The sequence below is a fragment of the Leucoraja erinacea genome, chromosome 4 (genome assembly GCF_028641065.1).
Source record: "Leucoraja erinacea ecotype New England chromosome 4, Leri_hhj_1, whole genome shotgun sequence".
NCBI lineage: Eukaryota > Metazoa > Chordata > Chondrichthyes > Rajiformes > Rajidae > Leucoraja > Leucoraja erinaceus.
This window is the reverse complement of record NC_073380.1, coordinates 31038871-31064208: the sequence shown is the minus strand read 5'-3', so window position 1 is coordinate 31064208 and position 25338 is coordinate 31038871. Positions and strand designations below refer to the sequence as shown.

At 44.7% G+C, this 25338-nt stretch overlaps 1 protein-coding gene across 1 annotated transcript in view; it reads right to left on the bottom strand.

Annotated features, from left to right (window-relative positions):
• Window positions 1-220: 220 nt before the first annotated feature.
• Window positions 221-25338, bottom strand: part of twsg1a (twisted gastrulation BMP signaling modulator 1a) — a 47246-nt gene continuing 22128 nt past the window's right edge. The window contains exons 3-5 of the mRNA XM_055633943.1: window positions 8587-8686; window positions 3326-3589; window positions 221-712 (exon numbers count right to left, since the gene is read on the bottom strand). Coding sequence (XP_055489918.1) covers window positions 531-712; window positions 3326-3589; window positions 8587-8686 — 546 coding nt within the window. The 3' untranslated portion in view covers window positions 221-530. The remainder of the gene's footprint in view (window positions 713-3325; window positions 3590-8586; window positions 8687-25338) is intronic.

Below are 25338 nucleotides of genomic sequence, written 5' to 3'. Positions count from 1 at the left end.
CAGGTAGATTCATTTTATTATTAGTGCTAAGTAAGTGTGGAAACAGGCCTTTTGGCCCAACTTGCCCATGGGCAAGTTGGGCCAAAAGGCCTGTTTCCACACTCTATAAGCCTCTAAGACTTCATAAGCTACAGAGAAGCTAACAACTAAACGTCCCTAGTCACCCCAACAAAAATAATTAATTCATAAACGTATGTAAGCAGATGCAGGAGTATATCAATTAAAAAAGAGAAGATACAACAGCTTTATTCTATATATCTACAGGTCAGCATGATTTTTAAGGAATGCCTTTTTCTTTTAAATTACAAAACATCAGCAGTAAATTACACCATAAAAAAGCTGCAGTTTCAATTTTCACATCCACTTTGAAGATCCAACATCTGCATACATTCTTAAGCATGAAGTGCAGAACTTTTAACAAAAGGAAATTTAAAAAAGCAAAAACAGCACAATAGGTCATGTAAAAAGTCACCGGTTTGTAACTCTACGGTGATTACGCAGAATTACCTCGCGACATTATAGCCCTGGCTTTAAAAGGTACAGTTCATACATTTGACCACTTTGTTGCCGTAATCAATGCAGTCCGGGCCTATACATTCACAGCAGGCATTGTGAAACCATCTGTACTTTGAGGCACCCATGGACTCACAGGAATTTTTACACTGGTGGATTGACATGCAGTCATTGAAGTAGACCACCGTGCACTGAGGCTCTGTAATTAAAATAAGTTAAAAAAATATATTAAGAACACATATGCCTTCAATATGACAAAACATCCAAATCTTCACCCATTCAGTATATTACCAATGCTTTATGCATACAGTATATTAGCAAGCTAAACTTGATGCTGGTCTGCATGAGAGATACCGAAACTGGGATCATAAAAGTGAGGCAAAAAAGCTGGCTCAAAGAGATAGGTTTTAAAGTGCATCTAAAGGACAGTTGAGAGAAAAGGGACGGAACTCCCTCGTATATCCCTCTAAATCTTTCTTATCCATGTACCTGTCCAAGTTTACAAGTTGTTATTGCACCCGCCTCAACTACCTCCTCAGGCAGCTCATTCCATACACCCATCACACTTTGTGTGAAAAAGCACGTGCGTCAAGAAATGCACGTCTCTGAATAGCATGAAGGTAAAAGAGGTTCAAGTTTAAGGTTTAAATTTATTAAAACCTGTGCTTTCTTGAGAGGGTGCCTTGAGAAGAGTGTATTTCCGTTACAGCGCCAGATAGACACAAAATGCTGGAGTAATTTGTGTCAGGCAGCATCTCTGAAGAAAAGGAATAGGTAATGTTTCAGGTCAGGACCTTTCTTCTGACCGAGAGTGAGGGGAGAGCAAAACTAGATGGGAACTAGAGGCATGAAAACGTGTAGAAAATATTCCTAACCTTTTCATACCTCAAACTTCCCTCTCCCCTGACTCTCAGACTGAAGGGTCTCGACCCAAAACGGCATCAATTCCTTTTCTCCAGAGATGCTGCTTGACTCATTGAATCACTCCAGCATTTTGTGTCTATCTTCAGTGTAAATCAGCATATACCAGTTCCTTGTCTTAACCTGTCAGATAACTGCAGCAGTGCCCTTTCCAATATCCTGCTGCAAAAGGTTCCCATTGTAAAGTTTTTGTCCAACCACTATTATCCAGTTGTCGTCTCCACCCAGCAACCCCTCAACAACAAGCACCTGAAGCAAATAGTTCCTATTATGCATTGTGGTTGAGCCAAAGCAAATAGTCCTTCAAAAAACAGGCTTTACACCCTTTGTTCTGATTGCCAAAGGGAAAGAAAGAGTATAACTCAAAATAATCTGAACACTCTTGTTTTATAATCAGTTGATAACTGGAATTACAGGAAAGGTTTGTTAATCAAAAACTCTGCAGAGGCTGAAAGTTGGGCTGTATCAGTTGTTACATTTTTCATGTGTCGAAAGGAACTGCAGATACTGGTTTACAGCAAAGTGCTGGAGTAAGTCAGCGGGTCAGGCAGTGTTTATGGAGAAAACAGATGGGTTACGGTTTGGGTCAGAACCCTTCTTCAGATTGAAAGCACATTTTTCATATCTGCCGTATCAAAAGGCTGAAAACTGAAATGAAAGGAACAAGAATCTTTGGCAGGTCTGTGCAAAGAGAGAAAGCATCAACTTTTCAAGTCTGAGACCCTTTGTCAGAATTGGAATAGAGGGTCGAGTTAGTTTTCATTGGCAGAGAAGATGAGACGAGGATGAGTAGAATAAAGGGAGTGACTCTCATTAGGAGGCACCAAATGAGGTCATGTGGCAATTAGGATTGCATTCTGGCCCTTTATTTGTGTTGTGTGTGTGTGTTGCCAATAGCAGGGCTGCGGTTCATGTTCAGTGGGCCAGCCTTTATGAAGAGCAATAAACTGGGCCAAAAGCACTGATGGATGACAGACATAAATGGCTGATTAAAAAAAACACAAGGTACCCAGCTCACTACACGTAGTTCTGCTATAACACAACACGTGTAATCCCAAGGGCCTTTGCATCATAGAATCACATTATAAAAACAATTGTGCCTATTAGAAAAAAGGGTTTAAGACTAGAGTTTCAGACTCACAATAACATGGCTATTTTCCCCACAGCATTTTCAAAAATATCGGCCTTTTTTTAATGGCCATGTTTTTTTTATTGTGACCGCAACCTAAAACTATGAAAGGCTATATAGTAGATTGTTTAACAGAGTATTTATTGCGTAAGTGTCAATATAAGTTGGAGGGTGGCACAGTGGCACCCGGTTAGATCCTGACTATGGGTGCTTTTGGTACAGAGTTTGTACGTTCTCCCTGTGACCACGTGGGTTTTCTTACATCTACCTATCAAACTCCCCTCACGCCTGTGTTCACTTATTACCTGCCATGCTTTGTCCGTAAGACATAGGAGCAGAATCAGACTATTTGGCACATCTACCAATCAATTATGGCTGTTCTATTTTTTCCCTCTCCTGCCTTCTCCCTGCAACCTTTGTCAAACTATCTAATCAAGTCCTGCCCCATCTCTCTCCTAGATTTCACCCTCTCCCCATGACCAGCCGCTCTGAAGGAGGGTCCCGAAGCAAAACTATTAGTGCCGTACTAATGTTGGTCGGCGTGTGCAATTTGGGCCAAAGGACCTGTTTCCACGCGGTATTGCTCTATCCATGTTCTCAAGGGATGCTGCCTGACCTGCTGAGTCACTCTAACTCTTCACGTCTTTTTTTGCACAATAATGATTGTGCTCCCTAATTCGTTGATGGCATTATATCCGTTTGGAAATGTGTATTATAGCAGACTGGCCTGAGCATACTAACAACACACTGGTAACAGGTTACCTTTCTCACTGGCGAGCTCCACGTGGGGACTTTGTGCGGGCAGGGATACATTTTGCAGAGATAGGTCCAGGCTTTCCAAGAAGGAGATCAAGTTCTCATGATAGGTGAGCTCCTCTGAGACAGGGAATGAGACAATGTTCCAGTGCAGGTGAGTTTCCCCTTCTGTCAGAGCGCGGAAGAGAGAAGGGATGGGTTCATGGAGCTCCTCCACGGTACTCTTGGACGTGGGTGGCGTGTCGCTGTAATTTCTGGGATTGCACATTCCTACGAATGAAAGAGTCAAGAGCATTTTATTGTCATATATGCCCCAAAAACAGAACACTAAAACTTACTTGCAGCAGCATAACAGATATGTCAACATAGTACTTTATAAAAACCGTAATAAATAACAAAAAAAGTTCGGAAACAATAATAACAGTTAAAAAAAAGAACAATGCCCCATATCTATGTATTTCAAAAGTTATAGGAGCAGAATCTGCCAATCAAGTCTACTTTGCCATTTAATCATGGCTGATCTATCTTTCCCTCTCAACTCCATTCTCCTGCCTTCTCCCCATCACCCTTGACACCCTTACTAATCAAGAATTTGTCAATCTCTGCCCTAAAAATCCATTGACTTGGTCTACACAGCCGTCTGTGGTGATGAATTCCACAGTCACCACCCTCTGAGCTATGTAGTTTGAGTTGTTGCACCAGTCCGTGCGCGATGCAACCAGTCAATATGCTGTCTTGTACACCTCATAAGGCCATAAGTGATAGGAGTAGAATTAGCCCATTTGGCCCATCAATTCTACTCCGCCATTCAATCATGGTTGATCTACCTCTCCCTCCTAACCCCACTCTCCTGCCTTCTCCCCATAACTTCTGACACCTGTAGAAGTTCAAGAAATAAAAATTACCATCACAATGTTACCCTACCAGATATCACTTTTCTAGAAGAAGCAGATTGAAGGTGAAAACAGGTCCACAGGGATCGGTAGTCTCTTATTGCATTAGACATTGTGAGACAATGAGAGGGAACCATTACAAATTCCCAGGCAGAAAAGCAATGAATAGGAAAATACAAATCTACATTGAAGGAGTGATCAAAGCACAAGGGCTAGAGAATAAATGAAAGAACACTTACAAGGGCTGAAGACAAAAGATTCACCAGAGGAACAGGAGTCGGTCACTTAAACTGGTCTCCGATCTGTAATATGACTACTTCATATCTTTGATCAATAGGTTTAAAATGAACAATCAACATAGTATCAACTACTTCTTGGGAAAAGTGTTACCAACTTTTACCACCAGTGCACAAGTGTTTCCTGATTTTATATTCTAATTTTAGGCAGAAACAGTTTTTCTGTTACACCATTTCCAAGTAGTTCCATTTTTTAAATCCTGAAAACTCTTATTAGTTTTAAGATATTCTAATGTTAAAAAGTCATCTACCTGCACATAAACGTTGTTTTGTTCTGCAGCAGATGGAGCCTGACTAACTGCATGATTTTCTATGTATTTTAGGGCTTGGTTTAATTAGGAATTATGCCCCTGTTAAGAATTGGTGCACTTGTTAAATGATATATTCAGGGAGGTTTAGTAATTTGAGGGGGTAAGGAACTGCAGATGCTGGTTTATGCAAAAAGACCCAAAGTGCTGAAGTAACACAGCGGGTCAGGCAGCATCTCTGGAGGACGTGGATAGGTGACATTTCAGGTCGGGACCCATCTTCAATGAAGAAGGTACCAACCCAATGGGGCGGCACAGTGGCACAGCAGTAGAGTTGCTGCCTTACAGCGCCAGAAGACCGGGTTTGACCCTGACTACGGGTGCTGTAGATGCGGAGTTTGTACGTTCTCCCCGTGACATTGCGGGTTTTCTCTGAGTGCTCCGGTTTCCTCCCACACTCCAAAGACGTACAGGTTTGTAGGTTCATTGGCTTCCGTAAACTGTAAATTATCCCATGAGTGTAGGATAGTGTTGGTATATGAGGTGATTGCTGGTCGGCAAGGACTCGATGGGCTAAAGTGCCTGTTTCCGCGCTGTATCTCTGAAGTCTAAAGTGTAAAGGCCAGGGTTAAGCAATTGTTCTAAGCTCTGATAAATCCTCCCAGCTCAACCTCTCTTTTCTCTCTGTATTCAATCCCATCTGTTGCAAAACAATGACCATTAGTCTAATCCACTGTCTTTTGTAACTCTGCAACAACTTCTCTCTTACATGCTCATCGACTCCCCTTAGATTGTTCTGCTTCCTCCTCGTACTGAGGGTGTCATTTAATGTGGCCAATGAATGTACAATCTCTGGAAGTGGGACAACCCTACAATCAGTCGGCTGAAGCGCAAACTCCATGCCTTTGGCACCGGAGCTCAGGATCGAACCCAGGTTTCCCGAGCTGTGAGACAGCATCATTAACTGCTACACATGACTGCAAGCCCACTGACTAGCTCTGCCCTGCCTCCTTTCCATTGCTTTGGAGTTAGTCATTTGTTGCAGTACAACCCCAAATGTTCTTCACTGGTTTTTTTTCAAGATGATTCTGCCAATGTGACAACAGCACACGGCTGCCAGATGACCAAGATCCTGTTGACAGCAACCCTTGTTGGAAAGGAGGTAACACCATCAATATTGCTATTGACGGCTAATTTCAGGCCATTAGAACCACCATCAGTTCCAACAGCTCCATTCCTTTCTAATATCCTAGGCTACCCCAGTGGAGCTGCTGATGGAGCCTCACAGTGCCAGAGACACAGATTCAATGCTGAACTCAAGTTCTGTCTTTGAGGAGTTTGCACATTCTCAGTTCAGTTTAGTTTATTGTCACGAGGTACAGTGATAAGCTTTTGTTACGTGCTAACTAGTCAGCGGAGGGATAATACACAATTAGAATCGATCCATTTTCAGTGTGTAGATACATGATAAGGAAATAACGTTTAGTGCAAAGTAAAGCCTATCAAGTATAGTCCAAGGGTCATCAAAGAGGTAGTTGGTAGTTCAGCACTTGTCTCCCGTTGTGGCAGGATGATTCAGTTGCCTGATAACAGCTGGCAACACACTATGGGGGAGGGGAGAAGAGTGAGTGGCCAGGGTGCGATTCTCCCAGTGACTGTGAGGGTTTCCTCTGGGTGCTCGTTTCCTCCTACATTTTAAAGACATTATAACCATATAACATTTAAAGTCCGTGCCGAACAAAATTTTTTCTCCCCCGCACCTGCCTGCACTCATACCATAACCCTCCATTCCCTTCTCATCCATATGCCTATCCAATTATTTTTAAATGCAGCCTCCACCACTTCTGGAAGCTCATTCCACACCGCTACCATAAAAAGTACCCCTAAAGTCTGTCATGTCCTCTTATTTGAATCTTGGAGGTGCAAAGGGAAAAGCTTGATCCCTCTCATCATTTTCTCCAGGTCCCCCCTTAACCTTCTGCGCTCCAGAGAATAAAGACCTAACTTATTCAACCTTTCTCTGTAACTTAGTTGTTGAAACCCAGGCAACATTCTAGTAAATCTCCTCTGTACTCTCTCTATTTTGTTGACATCCTTCCTATAATTGGGCGACCAAAATTGTACACCATACTCCAGATTTAGTCTCACCAATGCCTTGTACAATTTTAACATTACATCCCAGCTTCTATACTCAAAAATACACATATACACATTCTCGCCCCGCAGAATTAAACGCAGCCTTCTGCAGTGACTTAAAGTCTGTTGCTGTTGGAGGTGCGGACTTTCCCAAGGTACCTCACGGCTACAGCAACACAGGTTTAATCCTGACCTCTGATGCTGTCTGTGTGGAGTTTGCACATTTTCTGTCATGTGGAGAATGTACGAGCCTGTGTGTTAAATAGGTATTCTAAAGGCCCCTGGTGCAGGTGGAATCCAGCGGGTATAGGGAAGGGAAGGTGATAAAATGGGTTGGGGTATAACCAGTGGAAATTGGTGCTTATTGCAATATAGGGAGGTTGGGCAAGCTAAGTCTTTATTCCTTGGAACGCAAGAGGCTGAGGAGTGATCTTATAGAGGTTTATCAAAAACCAGAGGACATAGGCTTAAGGTGAGGAGGGAAAGATTTAATAGAAATCTGAGGGGCTACATTTTGATTCAGAGAGTGGTGGAGATGTGGAAGGTACCATAACAACTGTCAAAATACATTTGGTGGGGGGGGGGGGGGGGGGGGGGGGGGGGGGTGTGGTGTGGGGGGGAGGGGGTGGTGGTAGGGGGAGGGGGTGTGGTGGGGGGGGGGTGATGTGGGGAGGAACGGGATAGGGATAAAGGTGGGGGTGTGTGTGTGTGGGGAGAAGTGAGGGGGGGGGGGGGGGTGGGGGGGGGAGAGGGACTCCACTCAGCGGCCACCAGCCGCGGCACCACACAGCACCTCCCGACTCCACACAGTGGCTTACCAGACTCCACATAGCGACTTTCCCTACTCCACACAGCAGCTTTCCAGACTCCACTCTTGCGGTCTCAATTAGCACGGCTTGTTTACTCAGCCCCGCCTCCGGGGTTTTATTCTCCAGCGAGTGCCGGAACGGGGGCGTTACCTTCATTGTGACTGACAGGCGAGAAGACCAAACTGCTGATCTAACAATTTTTTAAACCTTCATAACTTTTCTCATATTTCACCAATCGGAACAAAACTTGGTGTCTTGGAGTAGAGGAGAGCGGTGAGTAAGGTGGCGAAATAATCCTAGCGATATAGGGTAGCATTTTTGAGCAAATCTAATTACAACGCAGTGGTCAAGATGAGAGTTTTAGTAATAGTATAGATAGATAGATATAAGGAATGCAAAAATACATATAAACAAGCTGCCTTGAAGCCAATAATAACATGACCCAGATAATGGTACATTGCATGTTTCTTATTTAGTTTAATTTTAGTTTTAGTTTAGTTTAGAGATACAGCGCGGAAACAGGACCTTCGGCCCACCGAGTCCGCACCGACCAGTGATCAGCGCACATTAACTATCCTACACACACTCGGGACAATTTACATTTATACCAAGTCAATTAGCTTACATACCAGTATGTAATGGAGCGTGAGAGGAAAGTTCTCAGGGAAAAACAACGCGTTCACGGGGAGAACGTACAAATTCCGTACAGACAGCACCCGTAGTCGGGATCCAACCCGAGTCTTTAATTGCGGTAGAGTTGCTACAAGCGCTGCAAGGCAGCAACTCTACTGCTGCGCCACCGTTTTAGTCTTTACAATTCCAGTTTAATAAGCAGTGGTGCAGAAATTGAGCTGACAAATGCCTGGGAGTAAAAAGTCAACTTACCCACACAGTCACAGCATTCGTCCCACAGAGTTCCCAAGCAAAGCATGCATTCCTTGCAACAGGAACAGTTCCCATCTACAGGACGGCACTGACACAGTTCCTGCAATAGAAAAATGCATCAGAACAACCTTTAATCCATTGAATACAGAGGTAATTTACCAGAATGATGCCTAGATTAGTTATTATCAGCGGGTATTAGCTACAAGCAGAGGTTGGATAGACTTGGATTGTTTTCTCTGGAAACACTAGAGGTTGTGGGGAGACCTGAGAGATTAGTTTAATTTAGAGATACAGTGCAGAAACAGGCTCTTTGGCCCACCGAGTCCGCACAGACCAGCAATGCCCGCACATTAACACTACCTTACATGCAACTAGGGACAATAGATGCAGGAATAGGCCATTCGGCCCTTCGAGCCTGCACCGCCATTCAATAAGATCATGGCTGATCGATCATCCACAATTTTACATTGATACCAAGCCAATTAACCTACAAACCTGTACATCTTTGGAGTGTGGGAGGAAACCGAAGATCTTGGAGAAAACACCCACAAGTCACGGGGAGAACGTACAAATTCCGTACAGCCAAGCACCTAAGGTCAAGGTGGAACTCAGGTCTCTGTCGCTGTAAGGCAGTAGCTCCACCGCTACACCACCGTACCGTCCTGCTGGATATTTCCAGAATTTATGGGTTTTCTATGTCACAGTATTTCTGTCTATCTGCATTCATTTACTGTATTTCCCGGCAATGAAGACACAAATTGCTTACCCAAAAATAAGGCACCAAAATGTACCTGCATCTAGGAGATCGAAGGTTAGGTTGTTTGGCAAGAAAGAAAGACTTGGCTATTCCTCAGCACAGCAACATCAAGAACGATATTGCTGTACTGAGGGATAGCCGTCTATCCCTCATGGCTGGCAGCTGATGGGAAGCAGCTGTACAGTGGGATGCGGCTGTAAAAGAACAGAGCCACTGGGCGGGGACAGTTCCTTTCACAGCGTTTGGGGAGTCTGGCCCGGGTCAGCATGGCAGGAGCGTTGAGAAGGAGGGGGTCGGGGATCATGCCAGTATTGTGTGCAGTTTTGGTCCCCTAATTTGAGGAAGGACATTCTTGCTATTGAGGGAGTGCAGCGTAGGTTTACAAGGTTAATTCCCGGGATGGCGAGACTGTCATATGCTGAGAGGTTGGAGCAGCTGGGCTTGTACACTCGGGAGTTTAGAAGGATGAGAGGGTATCTTATTGAAACGTGTAAGATTATTAAGGGTTTGGACACGCTAGAGGCAGGAAACATGTTCCCGATGTTGGGGGAGTCCAGAACTAGGGGCCACAGTTTAAGGATAAGGGGTAAGCCATTTAGAATGGAGACGAGGAAACACTTTTTCACACAGAGAGTTGTGAGTCAGTGGAATTCTCTGCCTCAGAGGGCGGTGGAGGCAGGTTCTCTGGATGCTTTCAAGAGAGAGCAAGATAGGGCTCTTAAAAAATAGCAGAGTCAGGGGATATGGGGAGAAGGCAGGAACGGGGTACTGGTTGGGGATGATCAGCCATGATCACATTGAATGGAGGTGCTGGCTTGAAGGGCCGAATGGCCTACTCCTGCACCTATTGTCTATTAACTCACTCACCCATAGCTGCCGCGGTGCTCCGGGCGCAGAGCCACCGCATTGTGGCTGGGGAGGGCAGTAGCTCGGGTGGCTGTGAGCGGCCGCGGGGACCGGACAGCGGAACCGGCCACCACAGCGCCTTCTGCCGGCCCGCTCACCGCTGGCAGTGCTCTCCGTCTAAACACCACTCTCCAGCCGCTCGCCTGCCGTGCTCATGACAGCCGCTTTCCGCAAATCCTTAAATTCCGACTGCCGCAGGGGAGGGAAGTAGCTCGGGTGGCTGTGAGCGGCCGCGGGGGCTGGACAGTGAGGGGAGCAGTTCAAGAGCAAAGATGATAGAGCGGAGCAGGTCAGCGGGTGATGGATAATAGGACAGCAGGAGGTGGAGCTTACTCCTGTGTCAGCGCAATCAAGGGACCAATTGAGGTTACTCGCGCTGATACAGGATTAAGCTCCACCTCCTGCTGTCCTGTTATCCATCGCCCGCTGACCCGCTCCACTCTATCATCTTTGCTCTTGAAAGACACGGAGCAGTGAATGCCATGCAGTGTCACCCAGCAAGTGAGGCCATGTCCTGCTCCCGGCGGCAGTCGGAATGTAAAGAGGTGAGCGGGCCGGCAGAAAGCGCTGAGGCGGCGGCTGGTTCCGCTGTTGGTCCCGGCGGCCACTCGCAGTCACCCGAGCTACTTCCCTCCCCGGCCACAATGCGGTGTGAGTGCGTTGCTTGCATGATCCCCGACCCCTTCCTTCTCAACGCTCCTGCCCCTGCTGACCCGGGACAGACTCCCCACACGCTGTGAAAGGAACTCTCCCCCCAATTGTTCCCTTGAACTAGTATTGTCATTCAATAAGATCAAAGCTGATTCAAGTTGTCCTGGTGTGTTCTCACCATCTCTCCACTTGCCTTCACCCCCCCCCCTGCCCATTCAGTCATTCAGAATGGAGGAGATCTGGAAGGCTTGGGCCCAATTGAATTGTTATTTTCTTTATTTTTATTTTTTATTTTTATTTTTTTGAGCGTGAGAAATTCTATGTCCTGCCAGCAAAATTTAGCAACTCAAAATGGGGGTGCGTCTTCATTGCGTTCAGTATGTGTATGAACAAACTGCAGATGCTGGTTTAAATCAAAGGTAGACACAAAATGCTGGAGTAACTCAGCGGGCCAGGAACCATCTCTGGAGAGAAGGAATGGGTGGCGTTTCAGAAGAAGGGTCTCGACCCGAAACATCACCCATTCCTTCTCTCCAGAGATGCTGCCTGGCCCGCTGAGTTATGCCAGCATTTTGTGTCTATCTTCATTTGGTTCCGTTCCGTTACACTACAATTGCCTCACAATCTGCACCACTGTCACTCTCCAATCCTGTCTATGTTCCTTTGTCTCCCCGGCTGATTTGCGTGTATATTCTCTCTCTCTCTCTCTCTCTCTCATTCTACTTCCCCCTTATCTTCTCTTAAAATGTTGCTCTATTTTTATTCTCTTTCTCACGCTCTCTCAATACTCTCTCGCTCCGTTTCCATTTGCCAAACAGCAGATGAACAGACCATTCAGCCCACCATCTCCATACCGACTTCCAAGTTCCTGATATTTCTCATCCTATTGGCCGGCATTGACATAATCGTAAATCATTGTACGTTTCCATGCATTGACAATTCACATGCCCAGACAATATTTTTGCTCTGAGTTGGTCAGGCTATGCCAAATTTCCTTGGAGCACAGGAGGCTGTGATGTGACCAGTAATTAAACACATTTATGGGGCAGCACGGTGGCGCAGCGGTAGAGTTGCTGCCTTACAGTGATCAAGACCAGGTGCTATCTATACAGCTTATACTTTCTCCCTGTGACCTCATGAGTTTCCTCCGGGTGCTCCGGTTTCCTCCCACACACTCCTCCCAATTTGTAGGTTAATTGGCTTTGGTCAAATTTATAAATGATCCCTTGTGTACAGGGTAATCGCTGGTCAGTGCAAACTCGGTGGGCTGAAGGGCCTGTTTCCATGCTGTATTTCTAAAATCCAGTCTAAACCAGGAATTGCGGATGCAGGTTTACAAAAAAAGGACACAAAATACTGGAGTAGCTCAGCAGATTAGGCAGCACCTGGAGTGCATGGATAGACGTTATAGAATTGGGGTTTTACATCGTCTGTTGTGTTGCTGCAAGTAAGAATTTCATTGTTCTATCTGGGATATATGACAATGAAACACTCTTGATTCTTGACTCTTATTTTAGCTCATTAATGTATTTGTGCAGTATTTGTGCAGACTCCGGTGGGAGGTGGCTGATTTGGAGGTCCGGGCCTCTGAGGACGTTCTCTGTCCGGGTTCCATCGTTCCCGGCGAGAGGGCCTGAGCATCGGGCCGCCCGTGGCAGCGACTGCGGGTGCTCGGGAGGCCTCGAACATCTGGGAAGATCGGCGGGGAGGCAGGCTGGACCATGGTACCTTCCTCAACTTTGGTGCCGCTGTTATGTTGTGTCGTGGACTTCTGTGTTTGTGCTTTTTTTAAAAAAATATCTATTCATGTATTTATTTATTATTTATTTTTATGTTACATGACTGTAAGGAAAATCCATTTTGTTGTCTCTTCTGAGATAATGACAATAAATTGAATACAACAACAACAACATAGAATTCTTAACGAATTATTCACTGGAGCATTTGAAGTCCATCCTCATAATTGGTTCCTCAAAATTGGATCCTCAATTCAAATAAATTTTGAAATCAAAAAAGCAGTTCCACCCTTCCCATTAACGTGGTTGCATAAAACGTTATGTTGTTGGTTAACCTTGATTGATGGCTACATTGTTTTGAATTTCTTCCATTTATTTTACTTAAGTTGTTTTTTGAGTTCATTAAATCTATAAAACTTTCGTAATTTTTTCCTATGGCCTGCAAAAATATGCTAAATATATAATGTGGCACTCATGCTGAAAAGTTAGGAGGTCTCTGGTCTAATCCCTGCTCTTTTGTAACTCTGCACCGACTTCTCCCTCACATGCTCATCGACTCCCCTTAGATAGTTCTGTTTTTACCTCTAACTGCGGGGGGAATTTAATGTGGCCAATTAATATACAATCTCTGGGACGGACGAGGAAGTGGGAGAACCCTACAGCATCAGTGGGCTGATGTGCAAACTCCACGCCTATGGCACTGGAGGTCAGGATTGAACCCGGGTTTCCCGAGCTGTAAGACAGCAGCATTAACTGCTGCACATGAATGCAATTTGCTGCAAGACTGCGGGCTGCTCATCGATGCTGGAATTATCATAGGGTTCTGCCTGGAAGCAGGAATTTGGCTTAACTTTGCAGCACTGTTATTACCAGCAAATTCTGTACCAGGTTTGAGGAAGTGGAAGGGATTTTGTTTTTAGTTTTAGATTTTTACTTTTAGAGATACAGCGTGGAAACAGACCCTTCGGCCCAGCGAGTCCACGCCGACCAACAATCACTTGTTCTATTCTACTCACTAGGGACAATTTACAGAAGCCAATTAACCTACAAATCTAAATGCCTATGGAATGTGGGAGGAAACCGGAGCAGCTAAAGAAAACCCATGCAGTCACAACGAGAACATGCAAAAGTCACACAGAGCGCACTGATTGTCAGGATCAAACCCGAGCCTCCGAGAACCTAAGACATCAACTCTACTGCTGCACCACTGTGCCACCCCATGATATTAAACAGTTTTGAATAAGAGGGAACAGCTGAGAGTACATCAGACGTTTGACTATTTAGGATCACTTTATTATTTTAGTATTGTTTAAGAAGGAACTGCAGATGCTGGAACAATCAAAGGTAGACAAAATGCTGGAGAAACTCCTGGTGAGGTGAGGCAACATCTATGGAGTGAAGGAATGGGTGATGTTTCGGGTCGAGACCCTTCTTCAGACTGATGAGGGGATGGGGGCGGGAAGAAGAAAGGAAGATGCGGAGAAAATGGGCTGTGGGAGAGCTGGGGAGGGGAGGGGAAAGAGGGAGAAAGCAAGGACTATCTGAAATTGGAGAAGTCAATGTTCATACCGCTGGGGTGTAAACTACCCAAGCGAAATATGAGGTGCTGCTCCTCCAATTTACGGTGGGACTCACTCTGGCCATGGAGGAGGCCCAGGACAGAAAGGTCGGATTCGGAATGGGAGGGGGAGTTGAAGTGCTGAGCCACCGGGAGATCAGGTGGGTTATTGCAAACTGAGCGGAGGTGTTGGGCAAAGTGATCGCCAAGCCTACGCTTGGTCTCACCGATGTAGAGCAGCGAATGCAATAGATGAGGTTGGAGGAGGTGCAGGTGAACCTCTGCCGCACCTGGAAAGACTGCATAGGTTCTTGGATGGAGTCAAGAGGGGAGGTAAAGCGACAAGTGTAGCATTTCCTGCGGTTGCAAGGGAAAGTACCAGGGGAGGGGGTAGTTTGGATGGGAAGGGAGGAATTGACCAGGAAGTTACGGAGGGAGCGGTCCCTGCAGAAAGCCGACAGGGGAGAAGATGGGAAGATGTGGCCAGTGGTGGGATCCCGTTGGAGGTGGTGAAAATGTCAGAGGATTATCTGTTGTATGTGACGGCTGGTGGGGTGGAAGATGAGGACAAGGGGGAGTGGGGGGGATGGAAATGAAATGAAAAAATGAAATGATTCAATTTATTGTCATTGTCAGTGTACAGTACAGAGACAACGAAATGCATTTTTAGCATCTCCCTTGAAAGGGAGACACAGGGCGTCGCGGTGTGCCCGCGCCTGCCGCCGTACATTCCATTACAGGCAAAGGTGGGTGAAATGTCTTGCCCAAGGACACAACGACAGTATGCACTCCAAGCGGGATTTGAACCGGCTACCTTCCGGTCGCCAGCCGAACTCTTAGCCCATTGTGCTATCTGTCGCCCTGGGGAGTGAGAGCAGAGTTACGGGGTATAGAAGAGACCCAGGTGAGAGCCTCATCTATAGTCGAAGAGGGGAACCTCCGTTCCCTTAAGAATACGGACATCTCTGATGCCCTGGTTTGGATCACCTCATCCCGGGTGCAGATGCGGCGTAGACGGAGTAATTGGGAGTAGGGGATAGAGTCCTTACAGGAAGCAGGGTGGGAATAAGTGTAGTCCAGATAGCCATGTGAGTCAGTGGATTTATAGTAGATGTCGGTCAGACGTCTATTGCCAGCGATGGAGATAGTGAGGTCTAGAAACGGTAGTGAGATGTCGGATATGGTCGAGGTGAATTTAAGTGCCGGATGGAAGTTCGTGGTGAAATGGATGAAGTCAGTGAGATCTGTATGGGTGCAGGAGGTAGCACCAATCCAGTCGTCGGTGTAGCGGAGGTAGAGTTCGGGGATAGGGCCACGGTACGCCTCGTACAAGGGTTGTTTTATTATTATTTTAGTAAATCTCTTTCCAAGAATATAAAAACAAAATGGCGTGTTAATTTTGATTTTTAATTATTTGTTTTAAGCAAAACATAAAAAATTTCTTGAATTTTTTTTAAGGAAAGTGTTCGAATGTCTTGGATTACTTCAAACATTTGAAGCCATCTGTGCTGGCCGAGTCAGAGAGTGTGAATTCCCAAGTCTTTTCTCATGTTATAGTTATGGCTAGCCTTTGCTCCTTTTACTCCACTGGCTCCTAATCTCCCGCCACGGCCCAATATTGGGTTGAGAACGATTAAAACCGGGCCGTCAGAGGCTCCACATTAAAATAAATAAATTGTGGAAGATTCGGGCTAAAGTTGTTGACATGGCTGATGCAAATTCTTGCAGCTGTTGTGCATGTTTCAGCATGCAAGAGGCGAGTTGATGGACAGTAGGAACATGCAAGTCTTTTAGTTCATGCTTTCATTCTGTTTCCAATTATTTAATTTGCTTTTTATTTAATGCCTTAGTTTGGCGATTAATATGCTGCAAAGCCAAAATAAAAAAATGTGAAAGAATTGTAAATTGGCCCAAATGTGTAGGATAGTGCTAGTGTATGGGGATTGCTGATCAGTGCAGACTCGGTGAGCTGAAGGGCCTGTTTCTGCACTGTACCTCTAAACTAAACTAAAGTTGGGCTGATGGGCCTATTTCCGTGCTGTATGGCTCTATCCCCCTTCTACACAATCTAAATTGACAATAGGTTGGAAGAGAGTTGGATAGATTTAAACATGATTTTACCAAATTCAGCTTTTAAAAAAAGCTTTGTTCCCATGGCAGATTGCTATGCACCACTTCCTGCTGGAACAGGAAATGATGACAAGCAGAGACACTTCTGCTTATTGTCCAACATGTATTCCATCCATAAACCCTGGAGTCAAAAACCCTGAAAAGATCAAAGTGTTAGTATTGGGGAAGGTGCTATATAGGGTAGTCACTAGTCGTGGTGCCAGTGAACAGTTGTGGGAAAGAAAGTCAGGGCAGCGTGAGAGAAGGAGGGGGAGGGGGAGGGGGAATAGTGCCTGCTGGTTCCAATGACTGAAAACAGAACTTTGCAACACATTCCAGATTCTGCCAAGAGCAGTGGTTTTAATTAACTGCTCATTCCCAAGGATTTTAAGACATTCCAACATTTCTAAGGCAACCAGATCAGATTTATGGAGAAAGGGGTTAAAGAGCTGTTAAAAGAAGAAAGGATAAAATGACGGGCTCTATTTCTCAGAGAAAGTGTTCATGCATCCTTTGAACAGATGTGTGCAGGCAAGCACAGAAGCGACACACTGTCGCCGGGATAGACAAGTTAACTGGAGCTGTGTGCCCACCCCAAAGAGCACAACAGGATAAGTTGACAGTGGTGGAGCTAGATACAAGAGTGGGATTTAAGAGACTTTTGGATGGTTATAAAGAAAAGGGAGGGATATGGAGTACATGAAGGCAGACAAGTGTTGCTCTTGTCATCATTTTCGGCACGGACATTGTCGGCCAAAGGGCCCGTTCCGGTGCTATACCGTTCTATGTTCTATTGCTGTGCGATGCAATAATGATTACAGGGACAGTGGAATATACAGCAGAGCATTAATTACAGGAGACCAACAGCCCCAATGCAGGTGGCTTCAATACAATACAACACAACACAACACAGGTTGCACTGGTATTCAGAGTAGATTCCAACCTGAAATTTAGGTTGCTTTTCTACTGTAGCTCTGTGAAATGTCATCGATTCCTTTACAATGGAGAAAAGATCTACAACAATTCTGTAAGGAGTCAAGAGATATGGAACTACATTTGTCCCTGCTGTTGTCAAGCAACTGAACTATCCTATCGACAACTATGGAGCAGTCCTTAGCTTGTATCCACCTCATTGGAGACCTTTGGACTATCTTTGACTGGACTTTACTCGACTTTATCTTGCACTAAAGCTTTTTCCTGTTATTCCTGTTATCATATATCGGTACACGGTGGGTGGCTGGATTGTAATCATGTATAGTCTTTCCGCTGACTGGTTAGCACATCGCAAAAGCCTTTCCCTGTACTTCGGCACATGTGACATTAAATAAACTCAAAACACAAACGTAAAGATATGGCACTTCTAAATAAGCACACTGCATGATCATAATTTTCAGATTCAGAAGTTGTAAAAGCAAACGCATGCAGGTTTCTATATCTGTGCCCGCCTAAATTTGCAGTGGATCATGTGAAAAACTCTCAGTTAGAGCAACAAGACTGGAAGAACAACAATTCCACTGTTCTAAATCTTCTTTCAATTTGAACGCAGCCTAATCTCTTCCTTCGCAAACAATGGGCTCCTTCTTTTGAACAGTGTGGGTTCAGTGCATTAACTTCACAATCTGCTGGTCAAATTTCTGCAGAAGAATTCCCTACAGAAATGTTATTCCGGATTCTACATGTTTGAAACCCACAAGTCCTTATAAGCTTCAAAGTCAGATATTAGGTTTGCCAAAAGGCATAATGATCGGGTTTCATCACCTTGAATAGTCCATGAGGGCTCTTAAGAGGTGGAAGAGCCTTTGTCTTAGGCATTGAACTCCTTCAATAAGTGCAGCAGCCACTTGCGCTTGGGCAGCTTACAACCCAGCGATATGAATATTGATTTCTCCGACTTCAAGTAACCCTTGCATCCCCTCTCTCTCCGTCTCTCCCCGCCCTAGTCACTGTACTAGTTTCACAGTCGTCCTGTTGAGCTTCACTGTCTGTATAACTCGTTATCACCTAGTCCACAGCTGACAATGGACCATTGTGGGCTCCACCTTTCCTTGATCATCCCTACTTTTGTGCAGATCATTCATTCATGAATTTGTTCAATATCTCTCTATATCACCGTGTATCTCTCATTCCCCTCTTCTCTGACTCTCGATCTGAAGAAGGGTCTCAACCCGAAACATCACCTATCCCTTTTAGAGTGGAAACAGGCTTTTTGGTCTAACTTGCCCACTTGTCCCAGCTACACTAGCCCCACCTGCCAGCATTTGGTCCATATCCTTCCAAACCGGTCTTATCCATATACCTGTCTAACTGCTTCTTAAATGTTGGAATAGTCTCTACTTCAAGGCTTGTTTCATACATTCACCACCCTTTGTGTGACCCCTCAGATTCCTATTAAATCTTTTCCCCTTCACCTTAAACCTATATCCTCTGGTACTCAATTCACCTACTCTGGGCAAGAGACTCTGTCCATCTAGCTGATCTATTCCTCTCATGATCTTCTTATACACCTCTATAAGATCACCCCTCGTCCTCCTGCGCTCCAAGGAATAGAGTCCCAGCCTACTCAAGTCACCCATTAACCTTCTGCGCTCCAAAGAATAAAGACCTATCTTGTTCAACCTTTCTCTGTAACTTAGTTGATGAAACCCAGGCAACATTCTAGTAAATCTCCCCTATACTCTCTCTATTTTGTTGATATCTTTCCTATAATTTGGCGAACAAAATTGTACACCATACTCCAGAATTGGCCTCACCAATGCCTTGTACAATTTTAACATTACATTCCAACTTCTATACTCAATGCTCTGATTTATAAAGGCCAGCACACCAAAAGCTTTCTTTACCACCCAATCTACATGAGATTCCACCTTCAGGGAACTATGCAGTTATTCCTAGATCCCTCTGTTCAAGTACATTCCTCAATTCGCTACAATTTACCATGTACATCCTATTTTGATTTGTCCTGCCAAGATGTAGCACCTCACACTTATCAGCATTAAACTCCATCTGCCATCTTTCAGCCCACTCTTCCAAATGGCCTAAATCTGTCTGTAGACTTTGGAAATCTACTTAATTATCCACAACACCACCTATCTTAGTATCATCTGCATACTTACTAATCCAATTTACCACACCATCATCCAGATCATTGATGTATATGACAAACAACAGTGGACCCAACACAGATCCCTGAGGCACCCCACTAGTCACCGGCCTCCAACCTGACAAACAGCCACCATTACTCACCATTCCCACTCTCTGGCATCTCCCATTCAAGATTCCATTGTCATTTGGACCCCTTGAGGTCCAAACATCTTGCTACTGCAGCCACACAAACAAATTAATACCCAACAATTTTGAACCTTCTGTGAAGGCCAAAAAAAAACCTTCCATGTGATGTCAGAGTCCTTGTCAAAGGCTGGCGATGGCGACTGCCATTTAAGTCCACGCTGGGTGGTGCAAGGTCGCACACCGGGTCAGAGCCCCACTGCTTCGCAGAGTCCCTCATTCCAGCCGCGCGGGGGGCGGTGCTTCCCTAGTCCAGGACCTCTTCGACCCCAAAACTCGGGCGGGAGAAGTCGCCGTTGCGAGAGCCCTGAAAAGCGGTCTCCCTCCAGGGACCCGCGGGCTCCCGATGCCGCCGTCCGCCAACATGAACCTACGGGCCGCAGCAGCAGCAGCGCTCCACCACAGCTCCACCCGCTCTGGACTCGGCCAGCTTGACGGTGTTCCTACTAGAGTCAGTCTTCCCTGTTTACTCCTCGTTGCAGCCCAATGACAATGATTATATACCGGACGGGCTGCAGAGGCCGCTGCTGACGAGAGTCACGCCGCCTACCGGAAGAGCGCGATTAATACCCAACAATTGAACCTTCTTAACCAACCTTTCATGTGGAACCTTGTCAAAGGCCTTACTGAAGTCCATATAGACAACAGCCACTGCTTTACCCTCATCAATTTCCCTAGTAACCTCTTCAAAAAATTCAAGAAGATTAGTCAAACATGACCTCCAGGCACAAATCCATGTTGGCTGTTCCTAATCAGACCCTGTTTATCCAGATGATTATATATATTATCACTAAGTATCCTTTCCATTAATTTGCCCACCACTGGCGTCAAACTAACAGGTCTATAATTGCTAGGTTTACTTTTAGAACCCTATTTAAACAATGGAACAACATGCGCAGTACGCCAATCCTCCGGCACCATTCCCATTTCTAATGACATTTGAAATATTTCTGTCATAGCCCCTGCTATTTCTACACTAACTTCCCTCAATGTCCCAGGGATGTCCCTCAACAGGACCTGGAGACTTATCCACTTTTATATTTTTCAAAAGTGTCAGTACTTCCTCTTCTTTGATCCTCATAGTTTCCATAGCTACTCTACTTGTTTCCCTTTCCTCACATAAATCAATATCCTTATCCTTGGTGAATACCGAAGAAAAGAAATTGTTCAATATCTCCCCCATCTCTTTTGGCTGCAGACAGCTGTCCACTCTGACTCTCTAATGGACCAATTTTATCCGTCATTATCCTTTTGCTATTAATATAGCTGTAGGAACCCTTTGGATTTACTTTCACCTTACTTGCCAAAGCATCCTCATATCTTCTTTTAGCTTTTCTAATTTATTTCATAAGATTCTTTTTACATTCTTTATACTCCTCAAGCACCTAATTTACTCCATGTTGCCTATAATTATTGTAGATCTCTCGCTTTTTCCGAACCAAGTGTCCAATTTCCCTTGAAAACCACGGCTCTTTCCAATTATTACTCTTTCCTTTCAACCGAACAGGGACATAAAGATTCTGTACTACTAAAATTTCACCATTAAATGTCCTCCATTTCTCTACTACATCCTTCCCATAAAACAAAATATCCCAATTTACTCCCTTTAAATCCTTTCGCATCTCCTCAAAGTTAGCCTTTCTCCAATCAAAAATCTCAACCCTTGGTCCAGTTCTGACTTTCTCCATAATTATATTGAAACTAATGGTATTGTGATCACTGGACCCGAAGTGCTCCCCAACACATACCTCCGCCACCTGACCTGTCTCATTTCCTAACAGGAGGTCCAGCACTGCCCCATCTCTAGTAGGTACCTCTATGTATTGCTGCAAAAACTATCCTGCACACATTTTACAAACTCCAAACCATCCAGCCCTTTTACAGAATGTGTTTCCCAGTCTATGTGTGGAAAATTGAAATCTCCCACAATCACGACCTTGTGCTTACTACTAATATCTGCTATCTCCTTACATATTTGCTCTTCCAATTCCCGCTCCCCATTAGACGGTCTATAATACACCCCTATAAGTGTTGCTACATCTTTCCCATTTCTCAGTTCCAACCAAATAGCCTCCCTAGATGAGTCCTCTAATCTATCCTGCTGTAATATCTTCCCCAACAAGCAATGCAACACCTCCACCTCTTGCCCCTCCAATTCTATCACACCTGAAGCAACGAAATCCTGGAATATTTAGTTTCCAATCACTGCCCTCCTGCAACCATGTTTCACTGATCGCCACAACATCATACTTCCAGGTGTCAATCCAGGCTCTAAGCTTATCCACCTTTCTTACCTAAAAGGATTTGAGTATAGGAGCAGGGAGGTTCTACGGCAGTTGTACAGGGTCTTGGTGAGACCACACCTGGAGTATTGCGTACAGTTTTGGTCTCCTAATCTGAGGAAAGACATTCTTGCCATAGAGGGAGTACAGAGAAGGTTCACCAGACTGATTCCTGAGATGTCAGGACTTTTATATGAAGAAAGACTGGATAGACTCGGCTTGTAGGTGCTAGAATTTAGAAGATTGAGGGGGGATCTTATAGAAACTTACAAAATTCTTAAGGGGTTGGACAGGCTAGATGCAGGAAGATTGTTCCCGATGTTGGGGAAGTCCAGAACAAGGGGTCACAGTTTAAGGATAAAGGGGAAATCTTATCTTTGAGATTTGCAAAGGCTACTGGGGAGACTTTAAACTAGAATGGTTGGGGGGGAGGGACTCAAATAGAGAAAGCTAGTAGACAGTGTGTGAGGCAGAAGGCACAGAAGGGAAGCACTCAGATCCAACATGTAGGTGTGAAAAAAAAAAGATAATAAACAGAGAATAAGAGGTGGTGGGTTTCTTAAATGTGTATATTTTAATGCTAAGAGCATTGTAAGAAAACATAGAAACATAGAAAATAGGTGCAGGAGTAGGAGTAGGTCATTCGGCCCTTCGAGCCTGCACCGCCATTCAATATGATCATGGCTGATCGATCATCCAACTCCGTACTCCACAATTTGAGATTTGTAATAGAACAAAATCACATGTGCACATTGTCAGATTTTATTAAATGCCATTTTTATACATTTGGTTTCACGACGTAGAAATTACAGCAGTGTTTATACATGGTCCCCCCATTTCAGGGCACCATAATGTCTGGGACACATGGCTTCACAAATGTTTGTAATTGCTTAGGTGTGTTTAATTGCCTCCTTAATGCAGGTAAAATAGAGCTCTCAGCCCCTTGTCTTTCCTCCAGTCTTTCCATCACCTTTGGAAACTTTTATTGCTGTTTATCAACATGAGGACCAAGTTTGTGCCAATGAAAGTCAAAGAAGCCATTATGAAACTGAGAAAAAAAGAATAAATCTGTTAGATTAAGGCCAAACCTTAGGTTCCAAACAGTTCCAAATCAACTGTTTGGAACATTATTATGAAGCAAGAGAGCACTGGTAAGCTTACTAATCGCAAAGGGACTGGCAGGCCAAGGAAGATCTCCACAGCTGATGACAGAAGAATTCTCTCTATAATAAAGAAAAGAACCCAAAACACCTGTCCGACAGATCAGAAACACTCTTCAGTTGTGGATTTGTCAATGACCACTGTCCGCAAAGGACTTCATGAACAGAAATACTGAGGCTACACCACAAGATGCAAACCACTGGTTAGCCGCAAAAATAGGATGGCCAGGTTGCAGTCTGCCAAGAAGTACTTAAAAGAGCAACCACAGTTCTGGAAAAAGGTCTTGTGGACAGATGAGATGAAGATTAACATATCAGAGTGATGGCAAGAGCAAAGTACGGAGGAGAGAAGGAACTGCCCAAGATCCAAAGCATACCATCTCACCTGTGAAACACGGTGGTGGGAGTGTTATGGCCTGGGCATGTACGGCTGCTGAAGTTTCTGGCTCACTTATCTTCATTGATGATAAAAATGTTGATGGTCGTAGCATAATGAATTCTGAAGTGTATAGACACATCTTATCTGCTCAAGTTCAAACAAATGCCTCAAAACTCATTGGCTGACATATCATTCTACAGCAAGACAATGATCCCAAACATACTGCTAAAGCAACAAAGGGATTTTTCAATGCTAAAAAATGGTTAATTCTTGAGTGGCTTAGTCAATCACCCGATCTGAACCCAATTGAGCATGCCTTTTATATGCTGAAGAGAAAACTGAAGGGGACTAGCCCCCAAAACACTATAAGCTAAAGATGGCTGCAATACAGGCCTGGCAGAGCATCACCAGAGAAGACACCCAGCAGCTGGTGATGTCCATGAATCACAGACTTCAAGCAGTCATTGCATGCAAAGGATATGCAACAAAATACTAAACATGACTACTTTCAATAACATGACATTGCTGTGTCCCAAACATTATGGTGCCCTGAAATGGGGGGCCTATATATAAACACTGCTTTAATTTCTACATGGTGAAACCAAAATGTATAAAAATGGCCTTTATTAAAATCTGACAACGTGCACTTTAACCACATGTGATTTTTTTTCTATTACAAATCTCAAATTGTGGAGCACATAGGCAAATAAAAAAATGATGGATCTTTCCCAAACATTATGGAGGGCACTGTATCTCTTCTTGGATCACATGAGATCTAACGTTCCAGAGCAGCCTACCATGAGGAACTCCGGAAATGCTGCCTGACCCGCTGAGTTACTCCAGCTGTTTGTGTCTATCTACGATAACAACCTATCAGGTTACAAAAAAATGACGGTTTAATTCAAAGAAGGCATTTTGGAATGAATCTTTGGCATAATATCAATGCATCGTAGCACAACTTTGTAGAAGTAGGTGCTGTGCTGGGATAAGCCTTCTCTTCCCTTTCACAAATGGGATTTCAAACTTTAGTAAACGTTAATAAAAGCACACAGCTGTTTCCTAATCCTGGACCCACCCCTTTAATAAGCTTGTGAGCTTCAAACTTAGCACCCAGAGGCACTGTAGAAGAGGTGAAGGGACTTAACTGCCAGAGTTACCAGTAAATAACACGCCACTTTGTAGCCACATTGTGGAATTCCACTACCAGATGACCGACCAATTATTCTTTTTAAGTGGTGCTGATTGGGAATGTATTTTGGGGTAAAGAACTGGGAGAAGATCAGGAAACACTGATGTTCGAACATGCAGCCGAGACAAAGGAAAGGCAAGTGCAGCTGCATTTAATAGAAACATAGAAAATAGGTGCAGGAGTAGGCCATTCGGCCCTTCGAGCCTGCACCGCCATTCGATATGATCATGGCTGATCATCCAACTCAGTATCCCATCCCTGCCTTCTCTCCACACCCCCTGATCCCTTTAGCCACAAGGGCCACATCTAATTCCCTCTTAAATATAGCCAATGAACTGGCCTCAACTACCTTCTGTGGCAGAAGGTACCTTAATGGCCCATCTGGAATGCGGTCCCCCATGTGTTAGTGCTCCGAGCTGCCAGGGTAATGACTGGGCCACTTTAGACCTTTAGCTTAGAGATACAGCGTGGAAACAGGCCCTTCAGCCCACCGAGTCTGTGCCGACCAGCCATACATCTGCCCCAAACACTAGCACTATCGTACATACTCGGGACAATTTATAATCTGTACCGAAGCCAATAAACCTACAAACCTGTATATCTTTGAAGTGTGGGAGGAAACTGGAGCACCCGGGGAAACTCCATGCGGTCATAGGGAGAACGTACAAACTCCGTACAGACAGCACCCAAAGTGAGGTCCGAACCTGGGTCTTTGGCGCTGTAAGGTAGCACCTCTACCG